Source organism: Plectropomus leopardus, chromosome 3 (assembly GCF_026936395.1).
Source record: "Plectropomus leopardus strain MGB_pleo_1.0 chromosome 3, ASM2693639v1, whole genome shotgun sequence".
Classification (NCBI taxonomy): Eukaryota; Metazoa; Chordata; class Actinopteri; order Perciformes; family Serranidae; genus Plectropomus; species Plectropomus leopardus.
In genome coordinates this window covers 38,456,641-38,478,214 of record NC_142178.1, presented here as the reverse complement: position 1 = coordinate 38,478,214, position 21,574 = coordinate 38,456,641, and the positions used below count along the sequence as shown (strand labels likewise).

Here is a 21,574-nt window from a genome sequence, read left to right as displayed (position 1 = left end):
ACGTACAGTATTTCTGCAGGTGAGCTCGTCACACAGAAGCTTCACCTCAAGTCTTTCTTTACTTTAATCTTTGTGCTTAATGAAAATGTTGTTTTTTATTTGGTGCAACAACTGCAGAAACTTTTCTTGGACACTTAGGATTTTCCGTAAAAGCTGCTGCTCCTTCATTGTGGTCTCTCCCCCCTTTGTGTCCCCTTTAGCTCAGGCTGGTTTAAATTGAATGTAAGGCTGGACAATAAAACGATAACGATATCAATCGGGATATAACTTTTCCTTGATTGCAATATGAGACGTAGTCCACAGAATGTCGACTACCAGCCATGTTTTGACAGACAACACGAACAGCCAATGGTAATAAGAATAACGCCGCCACGAACCAAATGCAGTGAAGGACTTTGACTGTAGAACAGCTGAGTGTTTGACAGCCACAGCCCGTCATTATTGCGGATCAAACAGCTGATGGTCTGACAGCAGCGCAGTGTGACAGACAAACAGAGCGCAGCTTCTCCTCAAAGCACCAAAGTGTCTGAAACGTAACATCTGCAGAGGTGAAAGTGACTTCTTTAGACTCTACAGACAACTTTGTGTTAGTTTCAGCTTTAATGAGACTTTGGATGAATTATTTAGAAACACCAGGACGCTAGTGCTGAGCTCTCATTATTATTACCAGGGGCAGATGTAATGTTTTGGGGGCCCGGGGCCACAAGCACATGAGCTTATTTTCAGCCTTTCTCTAACTGTGAATGTCGGCAGGCTGTTGGCAGCTGTAGGAGAAGTAGGCCGACTCAAAAGTTTTTAATTCCTGAGTAAAATGATTAATAGCACAGAAGTTTGACAGAAGCTGAAGTCAGAGTCCTGCAGTCAGGAGAGGTTGGCTTTTGGCAATTCTTGCAATGTGCGGGACATTTCTTGTCAGGTTGCTCACTGCCTCTTTCCTCATGTTTTCAAAAGAAATCAAACCAATTTGTTAAGGTCTGAAAGGGTTAAACAACTTGTAAAAGGCATCTGAATGCAGCACAAGAAAAGTGATGTCAATCCAAGTTTCAAAGGGTTAATAAAGTAGTCAGATCACAAAAAATTTATTGCCAATTGCTATTTTGATAAATGTTCAAGTCATATTCTATTGTTTTGGCTTATATATATATATATATATATATATATATATATATATATATATATATATATATATATATATATATATATATATATATATATATATATATATATATATATATAAAATTATTATTATTATTATTTTAAATAATTTTGAGGTTTAGGGGGTGTTTTCCAATACTTATTTTTTGTAATTTTGAGGGATTCTTTTGGATAATTTTCTTCTTTCTTAATAATTTTACTTTGGGGTATTTTTTCTTTTTTTTTTCTTATAATTTTGAGGTTGGGTTATTTATTTATTAAGATAAATTTTTCTGATTCTACATACTTTTTTTCCATGTAACATTTTCCATGCAGGACTTTTACTTGCTTTACTTACTTTTTACAGGATCTGAATACTTCTTCCGCCACTATTTATTACTTATTGGTAGTTTCTCACATGTAACTGCAACACACGACACTCGTTGACAAATGGACGTTGCTCTGTTTAGACGTCAGAGGGACATTTCCTGATAAAATTACATCTGAATAGACAAAAATGTACCCGGTCAGAGCCCAAAGCTTGAACATGACCCAAAACCAAAAACCTTTAAATAAGCAGTTTAGAATAATCTGGGTTAAACTGCTGGCTTGTTTGCAGACTGTCCGACTCTTTGTTTGCCGCCTCGTTGGTGATATTATTCATTTTTAAGACAACTGAAACATACGTGAAGCTAAAAGACGCAGAAGTTAAAGTAAAATGTCAGAGTTTGCATGTTATGTAAGACGGATGAACGCTGTCAGTATTTAGACTTTTTTTCTTTTAAAAACAAAACTTCTTCTTAAAACTAAATGTTAGAATAACTTTTAACATATTTTATCAGTATTTCCCCGAACACAAAGAGTATGTGCGCCAGGAAAGTCCAGCATTCATGTTACTGTTGTACGCTGTATTTTAGGAATTTACTTTATTATTATGCTTTTTATGTTTATTTTAAAAAAAGGATTTTGTGTCATCTTTGTAGGGACCTGTTGGACCTCCTGGAGATCCAGGTTCAGAGGGCCCAAAAGGACCGAAAGTAAGTTTATTATCGCTATACTTTATTGAATTAAGTCTTTCTAATGAAATGTCAGTCTGCAGAGCTGATGGCAAATTTTTAAACACAAACCTCTGAGAATCTGTATATATAATTCTATTGTTTTTTCCTATTGTAATCCAAAAATTGTAATTTTTGATTAAACGTTGTTGTTTTGTTTGTTTTCAGGGAGATCCTGGAGCACGTGGGCCTCCTGGGGAGCCTGTAAGTACAAATATTAACCTGAAATACTTTTTAAATGTATGTTTTAACACAGTTTTAATTTGGTAAAACGCCAAATAATATAATTTGAACTTAACTGTAAAGATTATAAACTGCTCAGTGAAGGAGTGATGTGATCGGTAGAAAAACTGCATCAGTCTTTTTTTGCACAGTTCTGTATGTTTTTTTGTAATTTGAAATAAGCACTACATTTATAAGCGCTGGGTTTAAATCATTATCTTTATGTCATAATGTAGCAAATATAGTATGTAAAATCGCAAAGCTATACACTGCATGACATTTTGTCTGCACAGTTGATAAAATTAGAGAAATAGGCTGCATTTAGTCTCAGTCTGACTCTGTAAAATGTGATTTCTCTCCCGCAGGGTGTCGGACCTGATGGGCTGGATGTGAGTATATAAACAACACAACATCTCACACTTTATGCACTTTGACATCAATGTTAATATGTTAACAGTCAGGTCCAGTTCATTTTTTAAAGGCAAAAAAAGCTGCTGAAACTGCAGGAACAGAACGATGCAAACTAAAAGATTTACAGTAAAAAATTCAAATGTTTCCTTATTGTGATTTACAGATCATCTTTACTTGTCACTCAGTGTCATTTCTTATGCTGTATTTAAGCTGAGCTGGAAATTCACAGATTAAACAAAAATACAAAATCTTGCCAAAAATGTATGCCATATGCACGAACACAGACAAAATTATCAAAAAATAAAGAAAGAAAAACGTGTAAAATGCACTAAACGGTCCTTGAGGATTAAGGACAGTTTTTAAGTACCTGTTCTCTTCTTAAGTATTTCCTATATTTCTACTCCATAAAATATTGCAGCTTACTTTTTTACTCAAAAACACTTGCAGATTCATATTAATGATACAAAATATAAATCAACTAACAATTAAAGACTGAGTGCGCCAGCAGTGTGTAAAGTAGTTTAAATTAAACATACAACAACAGCTGCAGCATTAAAGTGATCACATTAATATACATTATTAATGCACTGACATAATATGGCTCTGAAATTGTACATTCTGCATAATTCTTTTTATTTATTGTACTTAAAGTATCCTGTGATGCAAATACTTTTTAGTATTTAAATATTTATTTATATTCTGCTTAGGAAAGATTTTTAAATGCATGACTTTTGCTTGCAACAGAGTATTTTTACACTGTAATATTGCTACTTTTCATTGATCTGGATACGTTCGCCATCGCTGAGCAAAGTGGCATTTATTTTAAGCATGTACTACAGTTAGAGACTTAATGTAATATATTATATACATGTACAACATATGTATTTGTTGCAGTGTTTTCGAGGCTTTACTGCATTGATTGTTGATTAGAGTTTCGTGTTTTGCTGTTTGTTTTCAGGGTATTCCGGGTACAGACGGGCTGCCAGGTGAACTTGGAAAAGTTGGAGCACCTGTGAGTAAACTCATTATTTCACTTAATAATATCATTGTGTGGCAGAATCACTGACTTATTTTTTATTTTAAATCACTTCTTAAAACACATTTTTATAGATGTGCTTTTATGTGATGTCGAGTTTTATTTTGTCTTTTAATTTTATCTTTTTATTCATCCCGCTCATTATTATCATTATTATTAATGTTCTATGTTTACTGCCTTTAATTTGTTATAGTGTTTTTCTGACATGTTTCTGCCTCTAATATTAAGTTTATTTCTACCTTAACTCTTGTCAGGCCTTTGTTTGACATTATTGACTAACTTCTGATGTTTTATCGCCTCAGCTTTGTTTGTCAAAGGACTTAGTAAACTGTTTTTTAAAGGTGATATAAATAAAATAAAATAAAATAAAATAAAACAAAATAAAACAAAAAATATTGTTATTATTATTATTATTATTATTATTATTATTATTATTATTATTATTATTCACAAGTAAACCTGATAAGGTGTTGCATTAAGATTCGTGTCCATATTCACAGGGAGTGAGAGGCAAGAGAGGTCCAGTTGGTCTTCCTGGTCCTGCCGGGCCGCGGGTAAATATCACTAATTCTGTATTTTCACTATTATTTTACTTGAATGTAAAGTGATTCGCGGGGCAGTTATTAATACCAGAGCGTCACACTGTTAGATGCAGTGATGTGAAGGTCAGAGTGAAGGTCGTCTGTTTTCAGAGGAATAAATAACTCCTTTAAGTTTGAGGGTGATGTGTTTTTTTGTACATTAACAAAAGAAAATCCCCTAAATGAATGATTCAAAGCTGATTTTTGCTTATGCATATATTTGTGTTATTGTAACTTTGCGCACGCACACACACACACACACACACACACATACACACACGTTTTTGCATTTTTAACTTACATGATAGTTTGATACATTGCATTGTAGCATGAGGCACAGTTTTATAGCTGATTGTCTTTTTTTGCATTTCACATTTATGTTTTCACATGTTTGCAGACTGAGCATATTTACATACTTTATTTTAAATATTTTAATATTTACATACTGTACCAATAGATTTCTCTTAATGTATTCTTATTTAATCTCATTATATACTGGTGTTGGTGCTTAATTGTGTTTGCTATAATTCTCTTCAAATTTGTCTTGATTTCTTTCAAAAACAAGGGAAGAAGGCAATGAAGAAATGAGCCAAAAATTAGCAAGAAATTTGTAAAAAGTACAATAAAATTACCTGAAAGTTAGTAAAAAAAAAAAAAAAAGAAAAGAAAGAAAGAAAGAAAACCTTAAAATAACTTTACATGCATCTGTAACATAAATATGTTATAGAAATATTATAATTTTTTATATGTAATTATGATTATTAGAAATATAGTTTTTCCCTTGCTTTATAATTTGCAATTTTTGGAACATTTCTTAACATGCTGATAATTACCTTTTTTGTGAGGTTTTTGAAAGAAATCACACCAATTTGCTCAAAGGCTTAAATACTTGTGAAACACATCTGAGAGCAGCAAAGGAGATGTTGCTCCAGGTTTTTAAGGGTTAAACAATATGTGCATTCAAAACACTACTTTAGTAAAAGTACTAAGTATTGTAGTTTAAGTATGAAAAGTAAATGAACTTGTTTTGCAGTAAAATGCCCCCGTGACTCTTTTTTTTTTGTTTGTTTTTGTGTTTTTTTCCCAGGGTCCTCCAGGAGTTTATCAGGGCGAGGACCTGGTAAGTTTGATCCAAAAGTAGATTAATTTACAACCACTTTAATAAAACTTCTTTCTGCCTTTACAAAATACAAATATTTCTGATGTAAAACATTCGGCAACAGTAAACATTTTAAAGTGCAAGAATAAAATGCAAAATACGATTCAGGATGATTCACAGCTGACAGAAAGAAAACATTAACATATAAAACATGTTAAAAAAAGAAACATGGATGACAGAGTGCAGTGATGAAATGAGTTCATATTTTAAAGACATTTTTAGGTAAAAGTTCTATTATTAAACCAGGAACTTATTTTTTTTTAAAATGAGTGTTCGTTTACTCACCGTATTACGCTTAAGTTGTGTCATTAGGTAACCAAAATCCAACGTCTTCCAAACGTTTCATGACGACGTCATCTGGATACAGAAAAACAAAATTTAGTCGTAAAATATGGACAAAAATATCGTGATATTAATGTCCACACAACATGAAATTGTAACGTTGTTGAAAATATCGTCAAATTAAATTTAATGTCTGTCTGATGGAGGAGTCGAGCGAGGCTCAGTGCTTCCCAAAAACGTGCATTTCTGCTAAAACGTGACCATTTAAAACACTTCCACATAAACATCTCATGTGCAGACGAGCAGTCGTCCGGGGCAACCACTTTTTTAAATTCTGCTAAATGAAAAATGCGAGCAGAGTTCAAACGCAGGCGCTTCCCAGGCCCGCCACTCATGTTACGTCACTTTTGAAATTTAGGAAATGGGCTTGATTTCTTTGGGCAGCACACAGCCCAAAAAATAAATAAATAAATAAATAAATTTGTAAAAAGATAGAGGAAAATTACCTGAAAATAATAACAAAAACAGTAAAGGAAACAAAAGAAAAAGGAAAGTAAAAAAAATCTGAACAAACAAGAAAATAAAATAAATAATAAAAATAAAATAAAAAAAGTATTATAGTATTGGGTTAAAGTATTGTGAAATATGTAATGATCATACATGTAGTTTTCTGAATAAATTACCCTCAAATTAGTAATTGATTAGTAAAAAGTACAAGGAAATTGAAAATAATAAAATAATAAAAAAGTCTGTTACATTATTTTAAATATGTCACTATGACTATTTTTTTCTTAGCTTTTTTCTTAGCTTTTTCAAAACTTTTTTCCCTATTTTTATCTAAAAATAGTTTAAACAGTAGAGTATAGAATAGTAATCTACTAATTTTGTGCAATTTTTGCAACATTTCTTACCAAGCTGCTCATTTTTAAAATAAATGCATTAATTATCTCCGGGGTTCAAAGTTTAAAAAGACGTCTGAAAGCAGCACAAAAAAAGAGACGTCGCTCCAGGTTTCGAAGAGTTACGTTATTAACGATTTTCACTTTGGAGTCATGCAAGACAAAACAAATATTCTTCATTAATTAAATGAGACACAGAGTCAGAAATTGATACGCAAATGATTATTTTTGGTTGAAGTATTCCTTTAAATCATGAGTCTTTCTCAAATTCTCATCATCGTCTTTACGACATTAATGACTGAGATCCATAAATAAAGAAATCTGATACGTTTAAAACTGATGGCTAACTGGACCGTGTGTAGTTTCTAAATTTGTTTTTCTGTTTTTAATAATGAATCAGGCAGAAACATTTTGCAGTAAAAAGGCCGATCATAAAAACATTTTTAATTTGCTGCAGCGGGTCAGGGGTCACTGACAGTGGAGCCCCCTGGTGGCGGGGCTCTTCCATGACCTCAAATAGGCTGTTGTGTCTTTCAGTGTCCCAACGCCTGTCCCGCTGGTCTGTCTGGACATGCTGGTCTCCCCGGCATGAAAGTGAGTATAATTTCACTAATAATTATATTATATATATATTATCTCCCCTTATTTTTTACTTTAACTCTAGCTGCTAACTTACACTTTTTACTAAGTGCATTAAAATAGACAAAATGAACTTGTTCCTACCTGTCCATCTGTCCATCTGTCCGTCTGTCCATCTGTCCATCTGTCCATCTGTCCATCTGTCCGTCTGTCCATCTGTCCTTCTGTCCATCTGTCCATCTGTCCATCTGTCCCTCTGTCCCTCTGTCCATCTGTCCATCTGTCCATCTGTCCATCTGTCCGTCTGTCCATCTGTCCGTCCGTGTGTCTGTAGGGTCACAAAGGGGTTAAAGGTGAATCTGGTGAGCCCGGGAAACAAGGACACAAGGTAACATCTGTCTTATTCCCGCAGCAGACGACATGCAAAGACATTTTTCTTGATTGAATCTCAAATGTGCAAAACTGTTGATAATAAAAAATGTCGCTTTCTTAAAATAATGTTCTTAAAATAATAAATGCACTCAAAAAACAAATGTTCTGGCTCATAATAATAACAACAACAATAATCATGATAATAATCATAAATAAATACATAAATGACAATGAACACTCTATATTGAGTTTTAAAAAAACATTATTTTAGGTTAGACGCGTTATTGCAAATAGACAACGAAGGACGATGACAGAAAATAAAATACACTGAGGCCATGTTTAGATGATGGTGATTACTGTGATTTAAAAAAAAAAAATCTTTATAGTGTGTTTGTCTCTGTTTTTTTGTTTGTTTGTTGTTGTTTTTTGTGTTGCATGTTGATGATTTGTGATGTTGGTAATATGGCAAATTTTGTAAAATATTGTTTTAATGTTAGAAATATATTTTAAAAAAACAGACATGGCAATTAAATCAAAAAATGACAACACAACTCATCAAATAATGTTTGCAGCTTAAAACGTTTCTTTAAGTCAATACAATTTTTATTCTGCAACCACACGATATTAACTAATAGCTACTAAATAAATAAAATAAATATTTTTAAAAAAATTTTTAATTAAAATGAACACAAATTTTTGTATTTGGATGTATTCACTAAATCTAAGTACCAGATAATTAAACTGATAACAAAAATAAATAACCAATTTTATTATGTTAAATATATCAATTTTTTTTAAACAAAACTATTTTCTATATATTTTTCAGTTTTGAATTAAGTGTATTTTATTATTACGTTTTACATGTAACAATGATGTTGGGGGAATGAACAAGTCCTAAGTGAAGGAAAAGGAAAGAAAATTATTTTAAAAATCATGTGACTTTTTAAAAGCTGCCCTTGGAAAAATGCTTTTGTGTGTTTTTTTTGCAGTTTTTTGCAAAAGTGAAAGAAGCTGAAAACAGAAATCACAGCTTACCTTTTTTCTTTCAGGGAGAAGAAGGTGAACAAGGACTGCAGGGTGAAGTCGGATCTCAAGGACTACCAGTAAAATATTTTAGGATATTTTTTAAAATGCTCTCTCGACATGCTTCAGATGGGACGACTCCTCACGCTCAAACATGTTAACATGAGACATTTCTGTCTCTTCTCTGTCCGCTGAGTAATTTTAGGGTCCAGGTGGAGCAAGAGGCCTCCCAGGAATAGTCGGCTCCAAAGGCGACAGGGTAAGACGTCAACAGGTCACAAAAACTGCAAAAAAGCTTCACTGATAAACATCGAAAACGTCCCAAAGTTTGAGCTCACAGGCCACAACATGACGGCACTCAAACGGTTAAAACTGTATTTTTAGCTTCTTGTTTTTGCTGCAGACTTCATTGTGTTTACAGAGCAAAGAAATGTACAGCTTATATACACACACACCAAGATGGCTGACTCAATTATCCAATCAGAAGGAGACAAGACAGGATGGCCAACCTCTTCCAAAAAAGACTCTTCAAAATAAAAGCGCCCATAGAAGAATGCAACCATAGAGTCGCACAATATTGTCAGAGAGCAATAAAACCCAAAAAAAAGAAAAGAAAAAAGAAACAACTCATAAAACAGATATAAAATATTTTAAAAAACTCTGTATTTTTAGGTGACGGTAAAAGTCTAATTTTCAAAACTCATTCATTCTCTCCTGATGCAAAAATCGATTTAACAAGATTATTATGTCAAATTTCTGAGAAAGGTTTTCAAAGGTTTTCTTAAATTCTTGTTTTTCTGAATTAAGAGGGTTATTATTTTTGGTAAATTAGGAAAATAAGAGCATCTTTTTTTTCTCATGAAAACTTTTAGTAAATTTCTGAAATAATAATAATAATAATAATAATAATAATAATAATAATAATAATAATAATAATAATAATAATAATAATAATAATAATTTCCATGAAAACATTTCTTATAATTCTGAGACAAGACAAGACAGGACTGAATGAATTAAAAAACTAACACAATAAACAATGATAACAATAAACACAAATCAGTATAAGTAAACAGTAAAAAACATTACAATAAAAAAATAAAAAATAAAATCTAATAAAAAGACAGACTGAGTGGCTGAAATCAGATTTTTGGACGATGGGAGTATGAATATTGCACAGTTTAGCATACAGCGATATTACACTTAAGTGATGATTGTAAACAGTTAATAGAGGGAAGATATTATAATAAACAGGCTGAATGGCAGAATTTACATCATTGCACGTTTCAAGTAAAAATACTTTCTGATTCACAGTTTCACAGTTTCTGATTCAGAACAACAGCACAAATATTTATTTTCTTGAAAGTGAATTCATCGATCTTCCATCTTCCAGAAATAAAAACTGTGTACATCACTTTTTACTGTGGCTGATTATGTGTATTGATGTACAGTGCATTGACTCGCTTTAATTTGAAAAAATAGGTTAAAAATTCTTAAATCTTAAATAATTTTTCGTCTCCATAAACAGGGACCTCGTGGAAAACCAGGTGACGGAGGTCCTCAGGGAATCCAGGGAGCTCCGGTGGGTGTTTGTCTCACCTCTGTTGGCCCCCAACATCAAATATCAACACAGAAATAATTTTTATTTTTTAAATCTGATGACCTGTTTGTTTGTGTGTTTCAGGGTGATGTGGGTCAGAGAGGAGCCATCGGTGAGCCGGGGCCAGCAGGAGTGCAGGTGAGATCTTACTCACAATAAAGACCCAAAAAACCAACAGTGACACAATTTAGCAGCTGTGTTTCACTGTTTTAATATGATTTTCTACTTTCATTTAGTTTTTTTTAACCAACATCAGTCCTAATCATTAATATAAAATAATCATTAATTTTAAGAATTTTAACCATTTAAATTTAAAAGTTTTTGTCATGATGCCACTGTGTTTTTAAATGAAAAATAAATAAATAAAATAATTTTAAAAAATTAAAATGATAATAAAAATAGTAATAATTATATATATAGAGATATTTTTTCTTCCATATACCACATGCTACGTAGATTTTTTTTAAAATCATCAATGATTAGCAACAACATTGACTGTGACAGTGCACCACGTGGAAATAGCTTCTATTTTCTCCATATGCCAAACATTGTAAAAACAATAATAAAATTATGTCATCAGGTAGAAAATAGTCAAATGACAAATTCAGAGTCAAAAGCCCAGAATGACACCCAGAAATAATACAAGTCCTATTTTTCTGTTTTGAGAATGTGAACATGAAGAATGTAAAATACGCAAAACAGTCCTTAATGGTTCAAATCTGGTTTCCACTGAAAAAAAATCAACAAATGCACCTTTAAATGTATTTTTTTGTTCCTATTTCAAATGTAAATTTCCTTTTTTGTTTCTGTTTAGGGCGATCGAGGTCCATCTGGAATCAGAGGAGTGCCGGGGCCAAAAGGAGAGCCTGTGAGCTTCATCTCACCTCATCAATTCATCAATAAATCCTCCTGTCTAACTACTAACTACTACTAACACCACCGTCTCTCAAACCTTGCAAAACAAAAGACCATTTTTCCTACGTCATAACTTTAGCTGTTTAACTTTATAACTACAGTGCATGTGCAGTGAATTATGTCCAGGAAACAGCCGGCAGACTTCACTGAGCGTGTGCTGCACCCCAAAAGTGTGATGTCAGCTGAGACCATGACATCTCCTGCTTCCACCCAAATTTGAAAAAAGACAAAAACATAATAAGCAACTTGAAAGAAAAATCCCACAAACTACAAAAAAATAAAAATTGAAATAAAAATAAAAAAATTCTAAAAGATGACAAGGAAATGATATGAAAACAAGCTGAGGGGTATTATTAGATAGTATCAAAAAAAAGAGGAAATAACATCCAGAAAACTATATTTATGATTTTATAATTATATATATTTAATTTTTAATTTTTTTATTTTTTTGCATACTGTGCAGCCCTAAATTAAAAGCGACCAGTTTGTGTAATTACCTATGTGAGCTCATAATATTTCTCCTCAACAGGGTCTCCCTGGTCCAGATGGCCGTGAGGGAATACCCGGGCTGCCAGGGTCAAAGGTGAATACCTTTTTTTTTTAATGTTACAGTAATGTATGAAAATGTTTTTTTCTTCAACAAAATATTAACCTGTGAGGTGTGCTTTTAAAGTTTACGGCCTGAATCTAAAGACAACTTAAATCCCCCTGACAGTTTTTTTCTGTTGTATTTTAGGGTCTTCCTGGGAAAAATGGGGCTCCAGGTGACGCTGGTCCACAGGGACTTCCTGTAAGTTTGACCTCTGACCCCAAAGCATCCCAAATTCATCATTAACTGTGAGATTTGTTGATTGATGCTGTTTTCTTCATTCAGGGTTTGCCGGGCACTTATGGCCAAAAAGGACACGGCGGTGAAGTGGTACGATCAAAACATACTGAGTATCACTCTTAATAACAAATATTTACTCTTCTGCCACAAACTTTAACGGTGGCTACATCTAGATTATCGTTTTCTAATCAAAAATAAACTGTGTTGTTTTCTCTTTTCGTCCTCAGGGAAACCCAGGTGACCCGGGTGTTGCAGGACTGATGGGGTCTCCAGGCAAACAAGTACGTTCAAAGCAGTATTAAACAGTAAAGTTTATTTGATTGTAAATTGCATTTAAATCTTTGAAACCTGAAAAAAAGGTCTGTTTTCTAATGAAAAAATGGCTGAAAATGCAATAAGCACCGTGGAAAGAAATGTCCTACAAACTGCAAGAAATTAGGAAAAAAAAACCTGAAAATTAGGTTTAACAGAGAGCGAGTGAGAGTGAAATTAATTTCAGAAATGAAATATTAATTATAATAATAGAAAATAGGAATTAATTTCCATTTATTTTAATTATTATTACGTAGTTTATCCATATATTCATTTTTTATTTTATTTATTATTTTTTTTATTCCCCTAAATTTTCACTTTTCTTGTAACTTGTATCTTCTTCCCATGTTTTTTTCATAGAAATACAGCCAATTTGTTCTGGTTTCAAAGGGTTAAACTACCTTCCAAACACTACATTATTCTTTGGATTTTAACTCATTTAAGGTATTTTCAGAGTAACTGAAGCGATGCCACTGACATGTATTTTTCAGCAGCTGTAGTAATTATTTGATTCGATGTCTGTTTGTTTGCAGGGCGAGCGTGGCGAGCAGGGAGAGGTGGGACCGGTCGGACCCAGAGGAGGACCAGTGAGTCATCTGCATACATTTCACTAAACGCTTCGAGCTACAGGTTTCTCCCTGAAACAGGAAATACGTTGTTAGTCCCGCCCTCCAATACCTTCACTTCCTGCCCCAGCACCTGTAACTCATCCTGATGAGACATCAGGTGTCCCAGAAGCCCCGATGCAAATTTTGCATAGCGGACAAAAGTGGAATTACACCATTCAGGTTCATCATGTGATGCCATGGGGCCCAGAAAGACTTTTTCCCATTAACTTACATCTGGAAATCAATGGATTATTTGTTTTTGAGCATCAAAACTCCTGATAAATGTCTCATTTTACTATTTAGATTTAAGCCATCCAGGTCAATATAAAGAAAAATTCTTTAAAAAATGCAAGATTAAACTGTTTAGATCCCCATTCAAGCTGCCGAACCACTAAACCAGAAGTCAGTCCTTCGTCAGCGGAAGTCACCCGCTCAGGCACACCTGGTCGCCAAAAGTCTCTAGTGCGCATGCCTCATGGACCTGGATCTTTCTATGATCCTGATAAGGCACCAGTTGTCCCAAAAGCCTCCGAGGGTGAACAGTTGCAGTGTTTCTAACCCTAATCTTGACTTCCTGCTCTGTGTCCAATAGCCAAACTACAATAACAAGTAATAAGTAATAAGCCCCAAAATACCAAATTACAGGCAGAAGATATCAGACAAACGCACAACCACAGACTGATAATGCAGAATGTTACTTGCAGTTTGTCATGGATGTTTTTCATTTGGCATCTATTTGTGTTTTCTTTCCTGAATTGACCTTTTTTGTCCTTCCTCTCTTTCAGGGTGCACGAGGAGAGAGAGGGCCCGATGGGCCTCCAGGAGCTCCAGGAGCCAGGGTAAGACCTGAGAGAGAGTCCGTCTAATATATAGGAGACATAAAACCTCACCAACTGGCTCTGCCGTCTTCAATGCCAATCCACCGCCTGAATCTGTGAAAAAAAAGCTGCGCAGCAAATGGGGTGACAGATGCTCACTGACAGCCCAACACTGACCAACAACTGTCTGTCGGCTTGGTGTGTCAGGGCCTCTCAGCTTTAAGTCCAGTCTCAACCTATCTGTGTCAATATAAGACGGTCAGAGCGACAGACGTAGTTTAAAGACTGTGAAAGATACAGTACGATACAGTAAGATACGTTATGATACGTTACAATACCATATGGTGCGATACGATATGATACAATGCGATATGTTACATTACGATACGATACAAGACGATGCATTAGGATACGATATGATACAATACCATGCGATACTATATGGTGCATTGCATTGCGTTGCGTTGCAGTGCGATACGATACAATATATTACGATACGATACGATACGATACGATACGATACGATACGATACGATACGATACGGTACTATGCATTATGATACAATGCATTGCGATACGATACGTTATGATGTGGTGTGATACGTTGCGCTATGATACAATACAATGCGATGCAATATGGTACGGTATGATGATATACTTTATTGTCCCCCTGGGGAAATTTGTTTGTTTTTAAACAAAAACATCAGATGTACCATTGCACATAATCCCAGTTACGCTATCACAATATAGTGCATACATTGCACATAACACATATTGCACACATCCAGGAGTAGTAAGCAGAAAGTCCACTTCAGTGGATGAGCCAAACAAGCACAGGACTTTGACCCACAAGACTGGTGTCATCAGAAGTAAACAATGAGTTATTTCGCTGCGTCAGACATTTGTGATGCAAGTCAACTAACGTCAACCACAATCTTTTTCCCAAACTCTGACAAAGAAGTTTTGTTCCCTAAACCGAACCTACGAACCACCGACCCACCGACCCGTTCTGCATCAAGATACGATGCAAAAGGCTTTGTGTTGTTAAAGTGGCACCAGGCTCATCATTAACCAGCCGGCTTTTTACCAACTCCTCCGGTCAGAGCAAGGGACATTTATTTTAACCCTTTGAGACCTGAGCAAATTGGCTTGCTGTTTATCAAATGTATAGTTAAAAGGCAATGAGCACTGTAAGAAGAAATGATCAAAAACTTGGCAAAAAAAAAAATAACAACAAAGAAAAATAAGGGGGGGTTACCTGATTACCTCATAATAATTCTGTAAAACAATGTTAAATATATAATTATGATGACTATAAATATTGATTTTTTTGGACATTTTTCCCTTGCTTTTGCATTTCTTGCAATTTGCAGAGCACTCCTTCAAAAGTTGCTCATTGCCTTATTTTTGCCCCATTTTTTTTTTAAAGAAAGCAAACCAATTCACTCTGACTGCAAAGGTTTAAATACTTTTCTTGTGAACCCAGCACAAAAAAAGTGATGTCAGTCCAGGTTTTAAAGGTGAAATACAAAGCGATCAAAATGTCCAGAAACACTATCTCCCATCCTGAACGTATTATTCAACACGACAATCATTCACCAAGATAAACCTCGTATCTGGAGCCGAAGACTCGAGTGGCAGGTCTTTATGAACTTCTGTCCCTGCAGTTAAGTCTCTAATCTGTCGGTGAGCGGGCATGAATGGCCTCTTGTTACAGAAATCCAAAGGCCCAGGGGGGTTTTTCTGCAGCTCAGGGGGGATTCAGGGCAGGAAAAGAAACCCTGAAAGAGCTCTCTGTTCCCCAGGAATGCCCAAAACCCATCGGTCCACTGTACACCTCAATCAGTACCCACACACCCAGAAACATGTGAGGGGGGTCGTCAGATCCTTCCCGTTCAGACGATGTGAAGCTTTTTATTTTTTCTGTGGTCAGGTTAAAGGTGGGGGAGGTGGCTTTTCTGAGCGTCACACAGTCGGTCTTGTGTTATGATTCTGAGTGTGTATTTAAGTATTTTTTATGTGTTTTTTTTTAACAGGGAAGTAAAGGAAATCCAGGCCTTCCTGGACTTCCTGGTCCTGCTGGTTACCGTGGCCAGAAGGGCGACAGGGTAAGAGACGCAAAACGAGACGTGATAAACACACAGATTATCTTTAAAGTGAAGCCGTGTGAACGCAACAGCCAAAAAAATAAGGCGTAAGAAGGTGCTAGATCAGGGACTCAACCTGCTTTGCTGCTTGGGGGATTTTAGGACATCTCTAAAATTTTAGGCCATTTTTTAGGATTTTAAGGTGTTTCTAGAATTTCAGGAAATTTCCTGGATTTTAGGACATATATTTGATTTTAGGATATTTCTCAGATTCTTAGGACATTTCTAGGATTTTAGGTCATGTCCAGGATTTTAGGACATTTCTAGAATTTTAGGACAATGTACAGGCAAATGGTAAATTGTGTGTGACTTTTAATTTTTTGGGTGCTTGAAAACACGATTACGTCTTTGACCGATAAACAGTATGAACAGTAGCAACAGTTGCAACATAAAAACTGTGTCATAATGTGAAAGAAGCTGCTTGTAATGACGACAGCTGCTGAACACAGTGGAGCATTTAGCAGCTAAAGAGACAGACATGTCCCTCAGGAGTCCATTAAGGCCAAAGACAGATCAATAAGAGAGAGAATATTGGATGAAATACAAATCCAAAATAATCATGTTGCTCTGTAACTGTTGGATGTTTGTCAGATCAACTTAAAAGGTGATATGTTAATGTTGTGTTCACACCTTGTTTCTGCCGCCCCCGAGTGGCCAAAAAAGTTATTGCAGGTTTAAAAAATGAATTCAAAGTCACATCAATAAAGAGTTACACAAAATAATTGTCAAGTTCAATGTGAGGAGCCAAAAAGTCCAATTCTGAAAGTACAAAGTAAAAGTTATGCAGATTTTACACAGCAGGATCAACTGTAGCTTACCAAGAAAAACCTTTTTAGTTTGGCTTTTAATTGAAATTTGTTTATTGATTGACTATTTATTTATTCATATATTTTAGTCTGGTTTACAGTTTCACTACTTTTGTTATCATTTTATTATTTTATACATATTTATTCATTTTACATTCTGTTTTTTTCCTTAATTACCTTTTATTTACAGTTTGCATATTTTACGCAATTACAAATCTATTTATTTATTTATTTTCATTGCTATCATCATATTATTTATTCTTTATCTATTTATTTTTTCATCTTTCATCTGTTGGTTTTATCCTGCCTCTGCTGTTTCCTCACTAACGTCAGCGTGTCCTCAGTTCCTGGTTTTAACGAGTACATTTTTGTGTTTTTATTTACATGCTTGTGTGTGTGTGTGTATGTGTGTGTGTGTGTGTGTGCCTGTGTGTCTTTTCGGGGGTTGGGGGTAGATTTGGGTTTTATTGTATAAAGCATTTTGTGTTACAGTTCATCTGTTTGAAAAGTGCTAAACAAATAAAGTCTGAATGATTGATTGATAAAAAAATATATAATCATCTTTGCTATAACCAAACATTTTGAACATGTGAAATGTCGATTCTATATGATATTATTACTGTAAGAACAGGCGCTACAGATTAATGTGTTTAAAACTGTTGCAGATACTCATCATGTTCTTCTTTTCTTTTAGGGTGCAGTCGGTCTCGATGGTCCAAAGGGAGACCAGGTATGTTTCATAAACTGTAACATTACACCTGATAATAAAACTCAGATTACAGAGCGCTGAGTTGGAGCACGTTACGTGCCAAAAATCTGCCGTGCATTTTTGTTTCAGGGTCCTGCAGGTGCTGAAGGAACACCAGGAGAAACTGGAGACGTGGTGAGTGATGGACAGCTGAAACACCTGCTTTTAACGCTGTTTTCAAACATGTAGTTCTCAAATGCGATACGGCTGCAAGGCGGTCAAATCCTGTCAAATTATTAAAATATGACAAAATCTTGCATTATGAGATGAAAAACATGCATGAACATATTTTTTCCTTTTAATGAAACAGTCTTTTACTCTGTGTCACTGCTGCAAACTTTGGATGCACCTTTCTGCAGACATACAATAAGATAAATATCTCTTTTGTCCTACAGGGTGACGCCGGAGAGCCAGGAGAGAAAGGATCGGTACGTTCACATTAACAAAGCATCATAACCAAATAACTTCAATTCACCACTTTCGCTTACGTCTTACGTCTGTTTGAGGAGCTGCAGTTTGTATGTGAACTTTAACCCTTTGAACCTGGATTGACATCTCTGAGAAATGTTCTGCAAATTGCAGGAAATTAGTAGATTTCCTTTTTTTTTAATTTAAAGACAAAATGCCCCCAAGACAATTTTTATAATTATCATAATTATATATTTAAAATTATTTAACATAATTATTATTATTTTAAGCACATTTTTTAGGTTTCCTTGGGTGTTAGTTTAATTGTTTGTTAGGTTGGGTTTTTTTTTTCTTCTCTTTTTTTTCAAATTTTCAGTTAATTTTCATTTACTTTTACTTTACTTTTCACAATTGTTTTTGCTAATTTTGGGATCATCTCCTCTAAAGTTTCTCATCACCTTTTTTCCAATGATTTTGAAGGAAAGCCTAATGCTATTCAATTAATGCATTTTATGAATGCACGGAGCTACTCCAACCCCTCACTGACCTTTTCAGAGTGTATTTTCACATTATTTAATCTTGGCTTTGCTGTTTTTTTAATATGTGGTAATGCAGTGCCGTGCACACACAATTTTGAGGACGTGCTCAGGTGCCCCCTTCCACAAAGTGATGCAAAAAAAAAAAAAAAATAGCACATCACATAGCACATCCAGCCCAGGAGTTTCTATGTGTATTGATGGATAATATTGGCACGCCATCAGTTTTGGCAAATATTGACTTTAAAATGAAATATGGGAATCAAACAAACTGTGTGTGTATATGTGAGTTATCAGTGTGCATCCTGTGATGTGTGATGATATTTTTTTGTGTCTCTCTGCTGCTGCTGGTTTCAGACCGGCCCACCAGGAGAGACGGGGAATAAAGGACCCGAGGGCGGCCGAGGACAGCAGGGGAAAGAGGGCAAAGCGGGACAACCGGGACCACGCGGCATGCAGGGAGACATGGGGGTACCAGGGCTGCCAGGGGGACAGGGACCAGCGGTGAGATGTTTTTGAGTTTTTTTTCTGAGACAGTTTTCTGCAGCTTAGTGTTTACTACCGAAGGATACACTTTTGGTTATTTTGAACCGTCAAGTTCTGGTAAAAGTGAGAAAATAAAGTTTGCAAAATTACATTTCAGGATGGGTTTTTTTTTGTTAAGAATGTGTTGGAAGTGTTTTTTCATTAAACACTAGATTTGTTTTGCTGATAAACAAATGGCTCATCAGTATCATTGATCTTTGTCTGTTCAGGGAAAATCACCAACAGATACACACATCAAACAGGTCTGCATGAGAGTAATGCAAGGTAAGTGTTTGTCACCGTCTCACCAAACTCAATACAGTGAAAATATAGTAGAAAAGTTGCTTGTTTCCACTTAAAAAAAAAAACTTTCTTAATTGTTTCAAGCTGATAAATAATATAGATTATGATACTATCAGAAAGAGAAGAAAAATAGTCCACGTTTAAAGGAATAGCCACAAAATGACCATTTGTAAGTCGATTTTCATTCCATTAAACGTAATTTTTTAGCTACAGGGCTCTGCGTAGACGCGTACTCTACGCCGTATGTGACAATCAACCACACGTTGCAGCTATGCGGGTCTGTTTATTTAGCAAACTGAGAACCGCTTTGCCTCAGTGGAAATTAAATTTTGATTAAATTTTACAGATGAGAAACAATAAACTATAAAGACAATTGAGCCACTAAGTCTCGTTTGTGATTTATCGCAGATTCACGAGTGCAGGAAAGTCGACTGACCAACAGAATAATAAAATGCAAATTTCATTGGTTTACGCAACTGATGGAGATGAATTTTGTATTTTTACCTTTGTTAACCCTCTGAAACCCAAGCAAACTGGTTGATTTCTGTGACTTGCTGCAAAACTATAAACGCTCGCAGCAGCGTAGGCCACATGTGTAGGCGATGAAGTTCATGAGGCTTCGTTTTTCTCACATGCCGCCACAAAAAAAGAGGGCGAACGTACTGATCTGAGACCACATTCAACACCAAATGTCAAAACATCCGTGTACAAACTCTCACACCTGAGTCCTTAAAGCTGCTCTGACGAGTGTCAGCTTCTAAATATAAATGTCAAACGTGTCCTCCTGTGTCACAGAGCAGCTGGCCCAGCTAGCAGCCAGCCTGAGCAGGCCTGAGTCAGGCATCTCTGGACTGCCCGGTCCCCCCGGCCCACCCGGACCCCCAGGCCCCGCCGGAGAGAACGGTTTCCCCGGACACACTGGATCACGAGGACTGCCCGGTCTGAAGGGACCAGCTGGGCTTATGGGTCGCAAAGGACCCAAAGGTGAGATCCAGATCAGCAGTTCTACGACCGTATGGACATGTGTTTACGATTCAGTTTCAGTTTCATTAGGTTAGGGAAGAATTATGGCACTAGGCTAAATTTTAGGGCAAGTTTTAATTTTAAATTTGATTTTAAACTTTAATTTTAATTAAACTTTAATTTTAATTAAAGTTTAAAAAAAGACATAAATCTACCTTGTACCTGGTAAATTTATTGCGTGATATAATATGACGTCATGTAAGTTAACTTTAGTGCGTCAGTTTAAATAAGTCACAAACAGGAGTCTCAGTAGTACAGTACTCAGACAGTAGTCTGTACTCAGTAGTGTACTCAGACAGTAGTCTGAGTACACTTTAACTACAGCCTCTAGAGGTCACCACCTAACAATTCACATAAATATACAGAGTAAAGCAGAACCATGATACCTCAACTCTATGCAGGTTTCCTACACATTCATGTGTTTGCGGCGGCTCGGCACCATTAAAACACCCGCCACCACAAATGGATTTTCAATTTTTGGAGCTGGTCCTTTTATTAGGAGCGCTGCTGGAATATATACACTGTTTTGCTCCCAGAAAGCAGAGTTTATTCTGGGCACAGACGGACTAAGTTATTATTATATTATTCTGCTGGGTCTAAATTTTGCATTCACAAAAGAGAACTTCAGTTCTGACTGTGCTGCGTTCACGGGCAATGAGCAACTTAAAATGAAACGGCCTAAAAAAATTTGCAAGAAATTAGTAAAAAGGTACAAGAAAATTACCTGAAAATAAGCAACTAAAAAAAAGTAAAAAAGATTATTTAAAGATTTAAATGTTTTTTCCTGTAACAATTTTTATTATAAGATTTATAAATATAATTGTATATATAATATATATATAATTTTTATAATATATAGTTTCCCCTTTTTTAAAAAATAATTCCTAATAATCCCATCCAGCTCATTTTCAGCTCATTTTATTATGTTGTTTTAAGCAACTTGTGGGACTTTTCTTGCATGTTCTTCACATGTATTCAAAATAAATCAAACCATTTTTTTAAAGGTTTTAAAGATTTAAATACTTATGAAGGGATCTAAAGACAGCACAAGAAAACTGATATCGATGCAGGTGTTAAAGGGTTAAGATTCCTCCTAGATGCTTCACATAGGAGATATAAATATATGAGGAAAAAACAATTAACAGTAAATTCTTTAATTGATATCAGAAACCCCTGATTTAAAGTATTAAAACTGATTCTGAGAGAGAAAAAGTCACTCTTTGTGCATAGAAATGAACAATTT

At 35.1% G+C, this 21,574-nt stretch overlaps 1 protein-coding gene across 2 annotated transcripts in view; it reads left to right on the top strand.

The window, feature by feature from the left end:
• The window catches only part of col9a1a (collagen, type IX, alpha 1a), a 28,757-nt gene that overhangs the window by 5,219 nt on the left and 1,964 nt on the right, over window positions 1-21,574 (top strand). The window contains exons 5-30 of one of the 2 annotated variants that reach the window (XM_088074993.1): window positions 2,118-2,171; window positions 2,358-2,393; window positions 2,777-2,800; window positions 3,781-3,834; window positions 4,359-4,412; window positions 5,527-5,559; window positions 7,317-7,373; window positions 7,693-7,746; window positions 8,780-8,833; window positions 8,959-9,012; window positions 10,282-10,335; window positions 10,438-10,491; window positions 11,168-11,221; window positions 11,798-11,851; window positions 12,005-12,058; window positions 12,143-12,187; window positions 12,325-12,378; window positions 12,943-12,996; window positions 13,803-13,856; window positions 15,872-15,943; window positions 17,483-17,518; window positions 17,627-17,671; window positions 17,932-17,964; window positions 18,838-18,984; window positions 19,236-19,290; window positions 20,104-20,292. In XM_088074993.1, the coding sequence (XP_087931119.1) occupies window positions 2,118-2,171; window positions 2,358-2,393; window positions 2,777-2,800; window positions 3,781-3,834; window positions 4,359-4,412; window positions 5,527-5,559; window positions 7,317-7,373; window positions 7,693-7,746; window positions 8,780-8,833; window positions 8,959-9,012; window positions 10,282-10,335; window positions 10,438-10,491; window positions 11,168-11,221; window positions 11,798-11,851; window positions 12,005-12,058; window positions 12,143-12,187; window positions 12,325-12,378; window positions 12,943-12,996; window positions 13,803-13,856; window positions 15,872-15,943; window positions 17,483-17,518; window positions 17,627-17,671; window positions 17,932-17,964; window positions 18,838-18,984; window positions 19,236-19,290; window positions 20,104-20,292 (1,528 nt within the window). Of the gene's footprint in view, window positions 1-2,117; window positions 2,172-2,357; window positions 2,394-2,776; window positions 2,801-3,780; window positions 3,835-4,358; window positions 4,413-5,526; window positions 5,560-7,316; window positions 7,374-7,692; window positions 7,747-8,779; window positions 8,834-8,958; window positions 9,013-10,281; window positions 10,336-10,437; window positions 10,492-11,167; window positions 11,222-11,797; window positions 11,852-12,004; window positions 12,059-12,142; window positions 12,188-12,324; window positions 12,379-12,942; window positions 12,997-13,802; window positions 13,857-15,871; window positions 15,944-17,482; window positions 17,519-17,626; window positions 17,672-17,931; window positions 17,965-18,837; window positions 18,985-19,235; window positions 19,291-20,103; window positions 20,293-21,574 lie in introns of those variants that run through there. The other variant, XM_088074994.1, reaches the window with a different exon arrangement.